Source organism: Psammomys obesus, unplaced genomic scaffold (assembly GCF_907164565.1).
Source record: "Psammomys obesus unplaced genomic scaffold, mPsaObe1.curated_primary_1811, whole genome shotgun sequence".
Lineage (NCBI taxonomy): Eukaryota > Metazoa > Chordata > Mammalia > Rodentia > Muridae > Psammomys > Psammomys obesus.
The window spans coordinates 1955044-1974167 of record NW_026590654.1 but is presented as its reverse complement, the minus strand read 5'-3'; the positions used below and the strand labels follow the sequence as shown (position 1 = coordinate 1974167).

The following is a 19124-nucleotide window of genomic DNA, read 5'->3' as shown; positions in this document are numbered from 1 at the left end:
TGGTGGTGGTGGTGGTGGTGGTGGTGGTGGTGGTGGTGGTGGTGGTGATGATGATGATGATGATGATGATGATATTTTTTTCAAAAATTGAAATGGAGGTGATCAGTAGATACCAGCAGAGCCTCACTAAGCATACAGGTCTATCAAGTAAATTTATCAGGAAAGTGCCTGTTGTGCAGGTGTGAGAACTTGAGTTTAGATCTCCAGTACCCATGTAAGGCTAGGTGCTCACTCATCGTGTGGTGTGGGAGCATTGACAGTACAATGAGTCTCTGTCTCCACAAAGAGGGAAGACAAATAGTGCTAGCATCTACCCTTCAAACAGTGTATGTGCCCACATGCTCACATGTACACGTCCAACAAATAAGGATGTGTAATTATTCATAAACTGATTTTTTTATTGCTGTGTGCGTTGTGTGTTTGAGGGTAGTGCCACGTGCATGCTACTGATGCTTGTGAAAGTTGAGGACAAATTGATGGAATTGTTTCTCTCCTTCGGCCTTTTACATGCTTTCCAGGGGGTGAACTCAGGTTGCCTGTCACGTTTGTGTTGCAAGTGCTTTACCTGCTAAGTTGTCTCACAAGCACAACATTTGCTTTTTAAATCTGATAAGCACACATTTCATGAAGTTAATCAGGTATTTGATATTTTTGTAAGACAGGCACCATTGACTTAAAGTATCTACTTCAACCTGACACTTTCCATGATTGATTGACGTAACTTGACTTAGCAAAATGCCATCTGTAAACAAATCTGGCTCGCTGCCTGCATTTTCAGATACACTTTTATTGTAGCAATGCATGCCAGTTTGTTTATGCCCTGACATTCTTAGTATAGTCTACACCCCCTGGTAGACATTTCACTCATAATTCTATTGTTAATTTTTTTTCTATTTGGATATGTGTAAGAGAAAGCAAACTTACTAAAATTGGCACCATTTGAAGGGTAATTACTGTACTTGGCAGCAGAGTGGGTTAGAAACCGTAATTCCTACTTCAATTGTTTGCATGTGCTTTACTGTGAGGGTTGTTCTATAGCTCAGCACCCTGCTTTATGTAGCGAGGGTGGTTGCTCCTCAGGAAAGTAGTGGAGTGAGTAATGGAGGAATGCATTGAACAGAGTCATCTTGTGACTGCAGCTTGCTTCCCGTGCATGTGAACTCTGACCACCACTTGGTGAGTGACTGGAGTAGTGAGTGAAGGGATGGGGAGCAGGGGGAAGATGTAAAGGGGGCAGATGCCACAGTGACATGATCTGGGCCTCCGTCAGCAGCGCTGTAGCCGGCTCTGGCCCTGAGCAGGGGCAGAGATAGGAAAGATCTTCGGCGTTTTGTTGTCCTTAACTCATTTAATGGTTGTTACATTTAATATCTAAATTAAATTGCATCAGCCCACTTTCTTTAATTCTGCCTCTTAATCTTTTTTTCTAGTTTCTCAGCAAACCCAAACTTTCCAATAAGGGCCCCTCGTATTTTAATAGCATGTGTGTGTGTGCATATGTGCATGGGTGTGCATGCATGTTTCTGTGTATGTGTGTGTGCCTCTGTGAGTGCGTCTATGTGTGCTTTTGTGTGTCCATGTGTATGTGTGTTTGTATGTGTGCGTGTGTGTGTGTGTGTGTGTGTGTGTTTCTGTCCCTCCTACCACTACTACTGCTACATTTAGTTCAGGTTCCTTGCGTCATGGGCAGGGAAGGTTATTTACCTGAACAAGGACAATTGACCAGTTGTTAAACCAATGAGAAATATGCCCTCTCCCTCAGTAACCATCAACTGCCTGTTACTCTGCAAAGAGTGGTGGAATGTCATGATCCCCTTCCACACCAACGATGGAGGGTTGATTGGTCCTCTCCTGCGAGTCTTGTATTAGAAACCACCCCTGCTGTGTGACTGTGGCTTCTTGGGTGCAGCAGTAATGCCACATTCAGAAGACAGCATGTCCCAGCACTCTGTACCAACCTTCAGCTCTGTACGTGTGCTGTCCAACCTTCTGCCTGTTCCCTAAGCCTGGGAGGAGTTGGTACAGATGCCCTGTCTAGGGCTGAGCACTCAAAGCAAATTATTTTGAACAGTTTGACCAATTTTGAGTCAACCACGGCAAAAAAGAAGGTTCTCTAAAAAAGCAGAGAGTGTTGATCTTTGAGTATAAACCTAATGGTCTAGAAGGCAGCTTGACTGGACCAGCAAAACAACAGGAGTGGGTTACACACACACACACACGCACACACACATGCACACGCACACACATATACACATAGATATAGATATGCACGCACACAGATACGCACACATTCACACATACACACAGAGACACAAATATGCACACAGACACCCGTGCACACACAGACACACATGCACACAGAGACACAGATATGCACACAGACACACAGATACACAGAGACACAGATACGCACGCAGACACATGTGCACACACAGACACACAGACAAAAACACACACACATACTCATTACAGAATTTTGATCTTTTACAGTTGTAAGCATGACTTTCATTCTGTGGAACAGGCCCCAAATCCAATCAGAAGGTAGTTGGTATGGGTAACCCTGTAAGTCTAGCCAGTGTTTCCCGTCATGCCCGGCAGGTCAGCACTGTAGCTCCTAGAATTCGCTGCTGTGTAAGATCCTTAGCAACTTCTCCTGGAAGCCCACAGAGCACTTTCCAGCCCTACAGATGCTGGCCAGTAGGGAGGAAGCTTGGGTCCAGCTTGGTTTCTGTGCAGCCAAAGTGTGTGGTGGTCAGCAGAGGTCTCACCCTGTGGTTCCGGCAGGAATCGCAGAGTAGCAGGGTTAACCTGAACTGTTTGGGGGCCTTGGCACCTCCAGACCAGCAGCTCATAGGGAGGCATCCCACACGTGATGTTGGCAATTTTGTTTAGTAGTCTGCCTTCGGGAGCAGTGTTGTCCACCTCTGCAGGGTATCTCCCTTTATATTCTTTATTGGTGTTACATTACTGTTATGACTATTATAATAGGTTTCCATGTGGCTTTTTCATACATCTTACATTTTAGTTAATCCTTTCTGTTTATGTTTTCATAAAGTACTTTGTAGTGCTTTTTATAATAATTTAGGCCAACTTGTAGTATAGATCATATATAATTTATGTAATTCATATCTGCCTTGAGAAAAGTCTTTGTTTGTTAAGAGGTTTTAAAATGTGATATTATAGTTTTTAGAGGGATACTGTATAGGATAGATAATGTGCAGTATTTAAAATACTAAAAAATTAAGAGACACAAAATATTTCCATAATTATTTTAAAATATTTAAGAGATATGTTTAAGATTTACTTGTGGAAAACCATTTAGAAATTAAAGCTGAGGGCTCAAGCTCTTGTGATAAAAAAACAATTTCCAGCCTTCAGTGTTTCTCCTCCCTTGGGAAAGTCAGAAGAGCATAGGGTGCACTCCACATTGCTGGTATTTTATGGACCTTGCATCATGTCTGATATCTGCCAAGAACAACAAATGACCTCATTTAAAAATTGTGTTTCCAAACTTTGCTGCTTAGTGGGCTCCGTCTGGACTAGCTGGAGATACTTTATTACCAGAACTTTCCCATCTCAAGCCCCATCATTGCCCAATCTGTTAATCTGCCTTCATGTGCTTAGTAGTGAAATGGACCCTGAACATAGGAAGCAAGCTTGGATAAACTGGTGTGATCTCATTCACTCTTACTTGCCTTGCAGCAGGCCTGTGTGATATCACTGAAGGGACTGTCATCCCAGAGGATCGCTGCAAATCTCCGACATCCGGTAATCTGATTTGATCTCATTATTAATTGTGAATTTTAAAAAAATAAGATGGCATATTGGTATATCTTCTTTTCAACACTTAAAATTGTATATGAGAAACCTACCACCTGTCTTTCTTAAAGTTTTAACTGTTTTAATAAATAAAAAGAAACAGCACATGCTGGTTCAAACCCTATAGCTTCTGTTTGTCCAGGCTTGTAGGATTGCTCAGTTAGCTTTCTTATAGTTGCAGTATTGTGTTCCAGTTACCACTGAATCAACACGAGGTATGCTTCTGCATACATCTAGATCTTTGCTTCTAGCTAAGACACCCTGGCAATGTTTACTAAAATGGAGTAAATCAGTGAAAAGTTGATTTTTTTTTTTAACTTGAAAATTCAGCTTCTTGGTAGTTATTAAATCATGTCCATTCCAATGCTGTGACTTTTTTTCCTTTTCACACAATGATGGGGATCAAACCAGGACCTTGTACATATGAGGCAATCCCACCCTTTGCCAGTGACACCTCTAGCCCCAAATGTTATTAAATTTTGTGATACCTGTGGTTTGAAAAAGTAGACTCTTAGGAAAATTAAAGCCTGTTTAGACTTGTTTCATTTTGATTGAGGTTGTTTCCCATATGTTTATGGGCTTATTTAAGCAACTCTCTTTTATTTGCAGATGGGACTTTATATGGCCCATGTGTACATTAATAGTTCACAGCAACATTATTTTAATAAATTTGAGAATCCTTAGGAAATAAAGTCTTAAGCTTATTATTGTAAGAAATTGAAGCTTTGCTAATCTTTAGTAAATTTAACTTTATTATTTTAATTAAATTTATTAATTTTTCTACATAGGAATCTTTATTAGCTTTCTCTTAGAAAGATTTTTTTTTTCTTGGCATAAGTAACACCATGTTTAGGTTTTTGTCTTTCACTAGCTGCTCTACTATATTGGAAAGAATTGTACAATGCTGTACTGTAAGGAGTATTTTATATTAATCTCATGTTTCAGTTTGCATTTATTAGCCCTAAGTTGATCAAAGCTTCCATGGCTTCTTTTTACAGTTGTTCTTTCTAATGTTTCAAATTGATCATTTGATTTTTGTAAACTAAAGAGTATACTAGGGAGAGGATCCATTGGCAAGTGCTTGCCTTTAAGATGTGAACTTGTTCCACTGAGCCCACACAGAGAAGCCAAGCATAATGATGCATTTCTATAATCTCAGCACCAGGGAAGTTGAAGACAAAAGGATTCTTGGTGGTTACTGGCCAGATAACCTCGTCTGTGTGGCAAGTACCAGGACAGGAGCCTCTGCCTCAAAACAAGGTGGAGAGCACCTGAGGACTGACACCTGGGGCTGCTCCTTGACCTCCCCATGTATGCATGCAGTACGCACACACACACAGACACACACCAGCACACACATGCACATGCAGTCTGTCCACACAGGTGTTTTGTTTTTCTTAAACCTCCTATTTCAGTTTCCTCATTAAACTCCTAAAACAGAGCCACAGAAGCCCCACTGCCTCCCACATATCGGTCAAGTTGTGCACAACAGAAAGTAATTACTGTCCCTCCTGCTGGACTGATCTGTTTCTAAGTGTAGAGTTAGAACTGTAGTGTATCTTCCTTGTGCCTTCCAAGTACGTTCAGTTTATTTCTGCTCCTCTAGTCAGTACAGTTGCCAGTATGCTAAGGAACTGAGCACAGTGTGTAATTGGAACATGGGACAGAGCACACTTAAACTGATAATTTATTTAGTTACTCAGCTCAAATGAATTAATATAGCTTCTCTTCCTAAGCCAAACTTGAGAATGGTAGATATGAAGCATTTAATAGTAATACATAATTTTAGTTAAATACAAAGGGATAGCTAAATATAAGTATATAAATATAGAGAGTACATGAATTTGTACTCTGAATCCTACCCCAGAAACCCTCAAAGTAGAGAAAACTTAAACATGGCTCAACATTTTAAACTATATTTTTCTTAGTGGTTCATATGAAAATGGTATAATTTTTAGCATTGCTATGACACTACCTATTTTCATTTTTTCTAATGCTTCAGTCAGTTTGGAATGCAGAGCTTAAGTTGTAATCTCAAGAAAATTAGTGAAAAGACATGAATTCCTATTCTTCAGTATACACCTGCACTGCATTTTTGGACTAACGTCTCCTTCTGCTCAGATGGTAGACGTCTCCGAGGAGTCAGTCTGTTCTCACACATCCAGAAAACGCAATCCAAATTTCACATGCAGTAACAGCTCTAAAGCATGCTGTGGGCCACTGTAGGCTGAGCACACTGAACGAGGCAGAAATGCCCCTGTCAGGCTGCCTCTGCTCACGGGATTCTAGAAGCTTGAATATGTTTTTCTGTTGTCATAGTTAGTCTTTGTTGCTGTGGCCTGATCATCATACTCTTAACATTTATAACTGCTTTGCCCCCATCCAGTTTTACTTCCTAGCTAACAAATAAGCAGGAATTTATTACAATTAAGTTCTCTCACTAACAATTTTAAATTTAATGATAAAAATGGATTAAATTAACTTAAAGAAGCCATGGTTTAGTTTTCTTGTTTATTTTTGCTAATTTTAGACAGGGTTGGCTAACCTGGAACTCATTATGCAGACCAGGTTGTGCTCTGCTTCCTATGTATGGAGATTAAAGGTGACCACACCTAGTTTTGTGTTGTTTTCTTTTTAATTTTTTTGTTTTTATAGCATGAATAACAAAAATACTTGTCTGAAATACTTAAATGAGCTAGGATATAAATAAATAAAATTGCCAAATGGCACACTAAAAATTATTAAAAACAATAGTTAATATTTTAAAAGCTAGTATTTGTCTGAAAGGAAAATATATATAAAACTGAATTAGAACTTAAAATGAGTACCTCATAAGTACTAAGAACAGATCGATATTTAAAAGTAAGTATGCACATGCCTTCTCTCAAAACCAACGCATTGGCCAAAAAATAAGCTACAAATGGAGAAAACTTAGGATCTTCTAAATCTTATAATCAGCATAGTCAGCTGTTTAGCTAATTATTATAAAAGCTGTCTTCAGAAAACACGTTGCAAAATATGATAGAGAGCTTCCCTTTGCATTTATTTTAAAATAAACCATTGGTCACATCAGTGCTGCTGGATTCAGCAGGAGCAGGCAGAAGTGGTGCCTGCAGATGCTCAGATTGCCTCACCTAGCATGTTGGGAGAGATGTGCTTTTCTTTGACTCACCTGCTTATATCTATATAGACACAGAAAGTAGGAATCTGTTTTAACTGAAAATTCACATATAACATATGCATGTATACATATATGTCTATATATGTGCCTTTTGGTGTTTATATGTGGACTGGGGAAAATAGGTGTTTGTCTAATTACAGTAATCTGGTAGATTTATTCAAATAAACTTTGAAACTTGTCATGGTGTTGTCATCAAAATTACAACAACCAATAGAAAGCATTTTCAACTATATGCCTGTTTAGAAACCACCAAACATTTCTCTAATATTAATATATGGAGATGATGATTTGATATTAGTCTAATATGAACTACATAAAATAAAGCTATTTTTAATATCCATTTTACCATAAATTTATACAGCCATTTGGCAGCAGAAATAACAATATTTTAAAATTTGTAAGTTTCTATGGCCATTATACTCTTTAAAGGTGTTATATTTGTATGAAAAATAGCTATACTTGCTTCTGTTCTCCAACTATTACTAAGGTTGGTGTTGGTTTTGTGCTAGTCCTATATGAGATTTGGGAAAATCTATGGATGTTATTGACAAAAACAACATGAATTATTCATAAAACAGTGTTTGCAAACCTCTGTAGGTGTGATTGCATCCTGCCCATGTTGGCAGGTTTTTCTTGCTGACAGAGTCTCCCTGGCCACAGTAAAGAAAGCTGACTTTGAGGGAAGTCAAGTTCAAGCTTTTATGTTTCTGCCTAGTTTATTAAGGTTAATTACTTTTAATGGAATTCTTTCAGGCATAAAAAGGAAATCTTTTTATTTCCTTCTCATTTTTTTTGTAATATTCGCTTCAAACAGAAAATCAGAAAATCTCCCTTTATTTAGCTAATATGAACTAGTGACAGCTACATGAAATACACACCATTGATCAAAAGTAGGTTGTAAAATAGATTGGAATTTTGTTGCAGTGAGGAAGGTTCGCTGTGTAAAAATTTAAAAATGATACATAACTAAATGGTGAACATTGCATCAGAAGTATGTAAAGTATCATGAAGACTTCAAGGGGGAAGTAATCTCTATTTCAAAAGATGGGGAATAATTTAATCTGTAAGATATGTAAGATGTACTTTATAGGTGTCTAAATGTTATATTTCCTATTTGTCCTCTCCAACTTATAAAATGCATTAAGATTCTGCACAATTATTATGCATTAAAGAAAAATTATCAGAAATAAATTTATATATATTAGGGTGCGCTATAAAAGATTGTATACTACTAATTGCAGTACTGCAGTATTCTCAGATTGTGTTCATCAAAGCTTGGCGGTCACCAGGCTCTTAATTTGTGATTGTTTGCTGTGCCATCTCTGTGTTTGACTGACAGTTTGCCCCTGTTCCTCCCGTTGTCTTCATTTGTGTAGGTTCTTCATCACCACACAATTCAGATGATGAACAAAAAGTGAATAATTTTATAGAAAAGGGTATAGTATCTTTATTTTAAAGTATTTTGTTTTATTTATACTTAATTTATTTAGTTTAATCTGAATAGATTTTGACATTTTATATTAAAATATTATTTTCAGTGAAGACCAAAAGCAGAAAGTTTTCCAAGATGGTAGCCAGTGATCTAGGTAGGAAATAGAAGCTTTTATTTTGTTTCTAATTGTTGCTCCATGTAATGCTAACCCAACACCAGGAAATGATCCAGGGCATTGTATCTCCTATGTGTTAATCTGTTATTCCTTTGCTAAACAGTAATCTTTGGGCTTTGTCTATTCTAAATGCATTTGGGAAATAATTCTTAAAATTGGTTAAATTGAGGTGTGGCTCTTTCTCTTGAATTACCATATGAATTATTCTGTTCACTTTTAGTATTGTTTTGTTTTAAAATAAAACAGGGTTCAATTTATGCTCTAAATACCAAACTTGCACCCACTTGTTAAACTATGCCTTTACATCCATATCTCTCATATTTTTAAGGTCTCATGTCAAGGAAATGTTCTTCTAAAAGATGCCATTTTCACTCTGTAAACAATACCAGTATCAGGGAATCAGGGTAATTGACAGTTCTTACCAAGACCATCCCCAAGCACAAATAAAAATATTTGTACCACTTTTAATTGTTTTATGCATATTTTGTAATGAATGATCAGTCTTGACCAAATACTTTTATAAAAAAAAAAAAAAAAGACTAGTTCACCTTTGACTTAAACATGGAACCTTCATTATACAGTAAATATGATTTTTTAAATTTCCCCTACATATTTACTACATATTTCTTGTTTTTTTTTTCTTTTTATGTTTTGGGGTGGCTGGTATATGTGTATTGCATGATCACATTATGGAAAAGTACTGTGTGTGCAGGCACATGTGTGTTCAGACTTGTAAAAAAAGGACAACTTGTGTGTCATTCGGTGCCATCTGCTTTTTGTTGTACCTTTTGTTTTGCTTTGCCTTGTTTGAGACAGGGTCTTTCACTGGCCTGGAACTCACTACATAGTCAACTAGACTGGTGGGCTAGGCAGTCCCAGGATCTGTCTTGCTGAGCCTGTCAGCTCAGGGATTTGTGTGCACACCACGGTGCCCCGCCTTCTGTTTATGTAGGTTCTGGGGCTCAAATTCAGGTCCTCACACTTTTGAGGCAAGCATTTCTACCGAGTGATAATATCATCATTCCTACCACATACTCCTTTAGCTGAGGTACATGACTCTCTCTGCAGTTGGAAGACTTGTACTTTTCCTCACTTCATAACCTTTAATATATGGTAGAGTTTTCAAAACTTACTACAAGAAAACCCTTGTTTTCTGAGCATGGTAAATTGAACCCTGTTTAGTTATATTAATGTTGGATGACTATTCTCCCTCTGGTTGTTCTTAAGTAAGGTGGATTACTCTTGGACAAAGGGCTTTTCATCAATTACTTATTCTTTATTGTGGTTTCATAGTGAATCTGTTGTTAATAATAATTAACCACTTTAATTATGTACTAACTCTTTGCAACTAATTTCTTTTATAGCATATTGTATCCTGTTACATTCCGGTTTTGTCGCCACTGTAGATAGTTCTTTTCTACAGCAGTTTTACTAAGTAACTTTTACCTGATCTGGAAAAAATAAAATGCAGATAGTTAAATTTGTTAACGTAGTTTCAGTTTGACTTCTATTCCTTCGGCAATATATGCCTTATTAATGTGTACCTTCCCATTTTTTTTTCTATTTCAGGTAAATATGTAACTTGAAATATTTGTATTCACTTACTTAAAAGACTATGAACACATTTGTTAGGCTAGAGAACATGTTTGGAAGGCTATGGCTTAGATAGTGTTCATTTCTTTTATATCTTCATGTCTCTCTTTTTGTCACGCCAACATTTGTAGCAATGCTTCTTAGGAAATATGTGACTTCATTCATTTTTCCAAAGTTATGGTAGTGTATGATTATTTTAAACCAGGAACATTTTCCTCACCTGCAGTATCTTTATTGTATTTTACAAGATTTTTGTCTGATGCCTCTTTGTTGATATAAGAATTTTGTTATATAGAAATAAATCTAATGTCTCAAGGTTTTCCTTTTATCAAATGGAGTCTGTCCCATATTCCATAGGGGAGGTTTTATTGTTGAAATGTTCCACATGAGGTATGGAATCTCTATATGCATCTCTCTATATTATAGAATCTATTTTATAATAATTAGCATAAACTTCACTGTTGAGAAACATGAAATGTCAATGAACTGTCTACTAAGATTAGTGTTTGCTATGGGACACTCTATAAAGTATTAGGACTAGGGTCTGGAGAGATGGCTCAGCAGCAGTTTATTGCTCTTGTAGAGGCCCAAGTTCAGTTCCCAACACCTACATCCAACAGCCTCTCTCATCTCCAAAGCCACCATGTATGCATATATGTACATCCAAGCAAAGCACTCAAATACATAGATGTTAAAATGTTTTTAAATCTTAAATATAGAAACCACCAGGACTTCTATAGCATTGCTAGCACATTGCATTCTTCATCATCTAGTCTGTAGCACTCAAGGCCATCTCTCTAGGTGATTGTGAAGTAAATGAAATACACAGCTTAATGCTAACAAAAACTGGCCTGGGTTGCTACTGCATGGCTTTGTTCTTAATTTTCACTTGTTGTAGCGTAATTGCTGCTGGTGACAGGGATAGGGTGTGGGTTGCTAGAGTAGAGGTAGTACAGGGTGCAATTTATACTTCAGCATTTTTTTTTAATTTATTTCTTTGAAATCAGTTTTTTTTTTTTTCATACAGTATGTTTTTTCCTTCCCCTGGTCATGGGAAATGAACTTTTTTTTTTTTTAGCTTGTCATTGCTCTGACAATACAGCAGAGGTAGATGATACTAGAACAACTTTTTAATGTAATTATTTATTATATTTTTCCAGCACTACAATTTTTTTTATTTAATCGACTTAGTAATGCCATGAACTGTTATTTCTCTGTTTCACAGAGGAGGAAACCGTGTATCTGTCGACTCGACAGCAAAATGTGAGATGCAGTGGTCCGGGTCACTGCGTGCGCTGTCTTATTTCTCAGCACAATGTTGTGAAAGCTACAATGGCTTTATACACACATATGCATTACAGAATGTATATTATGAACATACTGTGCAATTCATAGATAATCTGCCTATGGCCCTATTCTGCTGCATAGTAACATGGAGGAAAATGGCTCATCAAATTTTGTGCATAATTTTCTTTATTTACAAGTTTTTTATAATAACATTTTAAATAATTAAAATAGACACTGAAGGAAAAAAAAAAAGCAAATTTTGTTTGGATACAAAAAAGCAAATTCTTGTCCAGCACTTTAGCACCCATGGCCTGAGCCTAACAGCTGGTTCCCGGAAGTCTGTCTCAAAGATCAGACTCGAGAGAGCAGCAGCAAACTGGAGTACACTGGCTGCTGAACCCCAAGCCTGGCTCCCTCTCTTGCCTCATTACCAGCAGTTAATCCAGAAAAATGACCCTGACACTGACCTAAGAGAGCAACCTGTGAAGAAATTGGAGCAGAATATGATGCAGTGATGTCACATGCAGAGAGCCTTACGTGCACATAGTACACGGGTAGTGCGCTTGCCTGATTGTGCTGTAGCACTAAATTCATCATTAAAATCGTAAAGCCACGACTTTTCAAATCAGTAACTTTCCTTGACTGTCATAATTCCGTAAGTCACTACTTTTATGTTCTCTTCATTTATATTTATGAGAATTTAGAAGTGAGATTCTACAAAGAAAAATCATTGGTTTGGTTTGTGTGTAAATGGTTACATACAACTATATAAAATACTTCTAAGATAACCTTATAAATAAAATTAACCACATGCTAGCGCTATTCGATAAGAAAATCAAAACTAACTTTGCTGAACTTTCCTATTTGATGATTATTATTTCTCATGTCATGCTGAAAGTAGATTTCAAGTTAGATACCATGCCTCTACCTCCATGCATCAGGAAGGCTTACCAAATTGCCTAAGTATATGAAGCCAGGAAGGGAAAATTATGTTAGAGATTAAAAGATAAAGATTCAGAATTACAGCAACCAAAGTAGGTGCTGTGCCAAAACAAGTATAAATACAACTCTATTTTTAATGGACTGTACGGTAGTTTTCCTATGACAGCTGTTAAGATGGGGTCAGGGACTGCTCATCTCCTCAGTCCCAAGATCAGTTGATAACTCATTTCTCAGTAAAACCAGAAGTAATTCTGAAGTCAGTTTAAGTGGACCAGTGCTGTTGGTCGCTCTCCTGCTCTTTTCACACAAGTCCTGGCGGTTCTAACACAGCTTAAAATTTACTCCCTACACTTTGTTCTGTATTATTGAACTATCAACTCACACAGCTTCAGTATTCTCATTATTTTATTTCTTTTTTATTTTAATTTTTGTTTTTTATATTAATTACAGTTTATTCATTCTGTATCCCAGCTGTAGCCCCTTTCTTCATTCCCTCCCATTCCCACCCTCCCTGTTCTCCTCCCATGCCCCTCTCCTCTCCAAGTCCACGGTTAGGGGAGGACCTCCTCCCCCTCCATCTGACCCTAGCCTGTCAGATCTCATCAGGACTGGCTGCATTGTCTTCCTCTGTGGCCTAGCAAGGCTGCTCTCCCCTCAGGTGGAGGTGATCAAAGAGCCACTGAGTTCATGTCAGAGACAGTCTCTGTTCCCCTTCCTAGGAAAACCCACTTGTTTCATTTCTTTTTTTTTTTTAATTCTTTATTAATTGCACTTTATTCACTTTGTATCCCCCCACCCCGTGGTTCCCTTCCTCCTCCCTTCCCAATCCCTCCCTTCCTCCACCCTCTGCATGCATGCCCCTTCCCAAGTCCACTGATAGGGGAGGACTTCTTTTCCTTCCTTCTGATCCTAGTCAATTAGGTCTCATCAGGAGTGGCTGCATTGTCTTCTTCTATGGCCTGGTAATGCTGCTTCCCCCTCAGGGGGAGGTAATTAAAGAGCAGGCCAATCAGTTCATGTCAGAGGCAGTCCCTGTGCCTATTGCAATGGAACCCACTTGGATACTGAACTGCCATGGGCTACATTTGTGCAGGGGTCTTAGGTTATCTCCATGCATAGTCCTTGGTTGGAGTATGAGTTTCAGGAAGGACCCCTGTGCACAGATTTTTTGGTTCTGTTGCTCTCCTTGTGGAGTTCCTGTCCTCTCCAGATCTTACTGTTTCCCACTTCTTTCCTAAGATTCCCTGCACTCTGCCCAAAGGTTGCCCATAAGTCTGAGCATCTGCATTGATAGTCTGCAGGGCAGAGCCTTTCAGAGGTCCTCTGTGTCAGGCTCCTGACTTGTTCCCTCTTTTCTCCTTCTTCTGATATCCATCCTCTTTGCCTTTCTGGATAGGGATTGAGCATTGGAGATGCAAATCAAAACGACCCTGAGATTTCACCTTACACCCATCAGAATGGCTAAGATCAAAAACTCAAGGGACAACACATGCTGGAGAGGTTGTAGAGAAAGGGGAACCCCCCTCCACTGCTGGTGGGAATGTAAACTGGTACAACCACTCTGGAAAGCAATCTGGCGCTTCCTCAGACAACTAGGAATAGCACTTCCTCAAGATCCAGCTATACCACTCTTAGGCATATACCCAAAAGACGTACACAATAAGGACATTTGCTCAACCATGTTTGAAGCAGCCTTATTTGTAATAGCCAGAAGCTGGAAACAGCCCAGATGCCCCTCAGTGGAGAAATGGATACAGAAATTGTGGTACATCTACACAATGGAATATTACTCAGCAATTAAAAACAAGGGAATCATGAAATTTGCAGGTAAATGGTGGGAACTGGAAAGGATCATCCTGAGTGAGCTATCCCAGAAGCAGAAAGACACACACGGTATATACTCACTCATATAGACATATAATATAGGATAAACCTACTAAAATCTGTACACCTAAAGAAACTAATCAAGAGGGAGGACTCTTGCTAAAAGTGTTTTATTTCTTAAGAAAGAGAGATGCACAGTGAAGTTGAATGTTGTCTCCACAGTCTTGCTCCATGTTGCTGACCTCAGGACCAGCCGAATCTATGGCTGCTGAGATAGCAAGCTCTGCAGTGAAAAGGGGGTTGGGGACAAAACAACTAATAGGAGTACATAATTAAAATGTTTTGACAGTTATAACAAAACATTGTATGTTTGCTCTCCTCATACTAAGAAATTACTACAATTAGATCAGAATTGCTAGAGAAGTATTTTAACTATACTCATGATTTTCATACAATAAAACAGTCATGTACTAGAAAGAAATTTTTATTTTTGGAGAAGGATTTGTTTAAATTTTCAAAGATACTCAAGATTATATAAATTTGTTTCTATTGGAAATTCTAAAGAAAATCGAAAGCATTTAATGAAATTCAGAATTTTGTTGTTAGCAAAACTTTTAGCAGAACTATAGTTCTGGTTACTGAATGAAAGTGTCAATAAAACATTTATAATTAATAAAATACTCATTTCATATCATTTACTTCGAGAGGAATTAAACTTGTTATTTACAGATTATTTATGATATGATATTTCTAGATTTATATGTTGAATTTTGGTTTTTAAATAAATTTTAAAAGGAGAGTTTATAGTGATGTTTGATGTTCTCTACATTTGTCTTAAAGATCCCCACCTCTTTTTCCAGGGATATTACCATAGAATTGGGATAAAGAAGCACTAGGCTCTCACTTGCAGTGACAAGTGATTGATGTGCACACCCATGTTTGAGAAGTAGGTGTTAGTGGTTCATAGTAACGTGACCAGGAAGAGTAGTGGAGTCTGGAGACATGACATCCATGACATGAGATTCTTTTAGAAATTCTTTTTGAGCTATGAAAAACTGATTTTTAAAATTTTAAGCTTCACCTGTTACCAGTCTATCTGTATTGGACCTGTGATATCTGCTGAAGACTTCTGTGGCTTCTTTGAAAGTCTTGATTTAATATTGCCTTTAGAAGGAAATAGTTGAGGGACACAGTATCTTCCAGCTCTTCAGATATTGTATATCAAATGTAGTAGCACCCAGGTATGTGAGATGAACAGCTATGATTATACTCAGCTATTCTAATTTTGTGTTGCTTTTTGTTTCTTGTCTCAGACTTAGTAAGCTGATGAAAATGAGACGACTGATGTATAAATATGTCCAGTTGTTTGGTAGAGTATGCTACTCAGCTTTGTCAAGCTAAGCAGTAAAAAAGATGACTTCACCCCTCCCACAAAGCCCTTTCCAGTCTACAGAAGGCCTCTTCCTAACACTGGATTTGTCGTTTTTTTAGATGTGGAAGTTATATACTATGACTGGATTTCTTTGTTTACATGGCGCCCTTATGGACTAGCAGGGTCTGTGCTTTAAATATCTCCTAACCATCCAAATTTTAACCAAATATATGCATTCATATATTAACCATTTTTTTTCTAAATTTCACATAAGGAACACTATTCTATGATGCATGTACTACCACTAACGTAATAGATGTAGCAAACTGACCCCTAACTTCAAACCTCTTCCTAAACTAAGGCAATAACTGATTTTGAGGATGGAAAGTGAATTCCATGAAGTTTGTGGATGAACTTTTCAATTTTTCTGTTACATAAAAATACCTATACTTATATTTTATATAAATGAGTTTATGATTTTTAGATTAAGCATGACTTGTGTTATTTTTTCACTGAAATAGAAATGGAAGTATTAATTTATATCAAATAATGGTTCTGTCAGATATGTTTATTATATTACATAAATACCTTGATTTGTTTAGAGATATAGATACGTCTTATATTCTAAACTTTAAAAAATGGCGAGTGCAATAACCACATAGTTGGGAGCCAGGAAGATGTTCTGTCACATAGCCTAGCTTGTTCTCATGACTGTTGCCTCATCCGCAACACATTCCACCTGCGGAGCAACTTTTCTCCTTGTAGAGAAGCCAGACTTCCTCTAGCCCTAAGCATGAAATTTTTTTTAAGTTCAGAGTTTAAATGCTGCCTTGAAGTAAGAGCTTCAAGCACCCAAAGATTACATCAAGTAAGTACACACTCTCAAAAATTTGGAAGATTTGTTTTCCAATCCTGATATTATTAAAGATGTTTTAATCACCCCAGAATCTAGATTTAGAAATAAAACTATTCACTTCTATCTTGAAAATCAGTTGCTATGATAAATATCAGTCAAATATTTCTCAGAATTTTAAAAATGTATTTTATTTTTCAGCAAAGATGTCAAGGAAATTAAGCTTGCCAACTGACCTAAAGCCTGATTTAGGTAAGTAGAATACCCAAAGTAATTGAACCTTTAGGAGGAACTCTGAGAGCTTCAGAAGGTTCTGCACCTGGGTCAGTAAAAGATCTTATGGTCCATCAACATAGTGTCCTAAGAAATGCAGATCAGAATGTAGAAAATTATCATAATATAGAACATACTGAAATCAGTGTTAAAATAACAAGATGCTCAATGATTTAATACCTTTTGAAACTGTATTTAGGATGCATACTCAGGCAGATCAAAATACATATTTCTATGTTTCTCTTGCTTTTTTCAAAATAAATTTTAGTAAAACTTTCTCAATTACAGATTAATTCTTACTGAAACTGTTTATATCCCATCCATTTTAAACTCTACACACTTAATTTTATACTAATTTAACATTTTTAAAATAGATAACAAGTTTTTCATATAGAACAAATCTCTTATTAAAGATTGTAATTGTTGACTTTGATAGTAAATTAGCAATACTCTTAGAATACTTTTGTGTACCTCATTCATCATGAAAGCAATAGGAAGGTACCCAAACATCATGCTTTAAATCGTATCATACCAACTTGGCATTTCATACTGACAAATGGCATTGCAATAAAGGTAACAAATCTATGTAATACAGCAGTGGATCTCAACTTTCTAATGCTACAGCTCTTTAGAACAGTTCCTCATATTGTGGTGACCCAAGCCATAAAATTATTTAGTTGCTTCTTCGTACCTGTAATTTTGCTACATTGTGAATTGTAATGTAAATATCTAGCAAACAGGATATCTGATGTGCCCCCTAAGAAGTCGTGACTCACAGGTTGAGAGCTGCTGTACTTACAGACAAAGCCACATTCTCTTTAGAATCCCCTCCTTGAGATCTGTCTTAGTTACACAAGTAGCACTGAAGGATGCTTTTGATGAGCACTCTCTTTGAGATGACTGGATTATTTTTCTTGAGATTACTCACTTATTCTACCTCTCACTGTTAGTAACTAGATTCCTTGTCAGACCTAGGTATTAGTCTAGTTCAACATACTGATTTTAGTATATCTCTCTGCCACTTCCCTTAACTCTTATACTGAGTAGAAGCATGCAGTAATTGTATAGGCATACTATGTATATGCCTACCATCAGAAAGTTCTCATCAGAGGAAAGCCAACTTAGTAGAATGCTACAGTGCCGTTCTTAAAGGGAGATGAAAATTAATCATAGAATACAAGCTAAAGGAAGACCAGAATCCTTTATTATAAGAATGAAACTCTGAGTGCCTTGTAGAAATAGGTGTGTGTGTATGAGAGAGAGAGAGAGAGAGAGAGAGAGAGAGAGAGAGAGAATGAATGTGAATTGCCAAAAAATTAGTTTAATTAAAAGCATTTATGTTAAATGGTAAAAGTATGACTTACAACTTAAAAAATGGAAGTCATAATTTAAACCCAAGTATTTATTAGGCTTACATTTGCATGTGTTTGCTCTAGAAGAGGATCCAGGATTTTCATCACATTAAATATTGCCAGTTAAATTGACTGTGAGTCTTTCATATTCTCAAGTACCGATTTAGAAGTACTTTGGTGTGGAGGCTCGGGAAGCAGAGGCAGATGGGTCTCTGTGAGTTCAAAGCCAGCATGGTCGACAGTGAGTTCCAGGACAGCTAGGGCTGTTACACAGAGAAACCCTATCTCAAAGAACAAACAAGCAAAATAAGTACTTTTAAAGCTAGTTTAAAAAAAAAAAAGTATGCGTTGCAACTATTTTCCTAAAAACATATATGTCAAAATTATACGAGTAACTTAATCAATGTATGTCCACCCCCTTTTGTAGGCCTCTTTAATTACTTGTTAAGTAATGATACTTTTCAAGGTGGTTATGTACATTCAGTAAAAGTGATAGTATATAGTATTATGAGCATACCTGACATTTGGCCAGCCTTGCTTTATTCTGGCAATTTTCACTTCTTTTTTTCATACTAGAATTGTTAAGCATTGTTTAATAATACACAACTGTTATCCCAGCTTTCACAAGTTGAGGCAAGAAAATCAAGAATTTAAGCCAATCTGATCTACATACTGAAGCATTGTCTCAAACGAATGAACTGTTCTAATTTGTTTAGCCTGTTCACTTTCTTAAAATAAAAACGAAGCTACAGAGATGCATACTATCTAACTTAAGAGGGATAAGTAGAGTTTTATTTCATGAAATACTGAAAATTCTGACTTAATTTTAAAATTTTAAATAGATGAAAAGATAGGCAACCTGTGTCCATCATATTGGAACTTAATTGTTTTTCAGTCCATTTTTGTATATTGCTGTAGCCTGAGGAGTTTCTTTGATGATATAATTCTTACAAGTAAATCACATAATAAATCTGCTATATAGTTTAATATCTTGATGTTAAATCTTAAATTATTACACTGT

General features: G+C 36.9%; 1 protein-coding gene across 4 annotated transcripts in view; it reads left to right on the top strand.

Moving 5' to 3' along the window:
• Stxbp5 (syntaxin binding protein 5) overlaps positions 1-19124 on the top strand; it is a 144687-nt gene that overhangs the window by 107843 nt on the left and 17720 nt on the right. The window contains exons 19-22 of one of the 4 annotated variants that reach the window (XM_055608054.1): positions 3703-3768; positions 8377-8436; positions 8539-8586; positions 16680-16730. In XM_055608054.1, the coding sequence (XP_055464029.1) occupies positions 3703-3768; positions 8377-8436; positions 8539-8586; positions 16680-16730 (225 nt within the window). The remainder of the gene's footprint in view (positions 1-3702; positions 3769-8376; positions 8437-8538; positions 8587-16679; positions 16731-19124) is intronic. The other 3 variants (XM_055608055.1, XM_055608056.1, XM_055608057.1) reach the window with 3 other exon arrangements.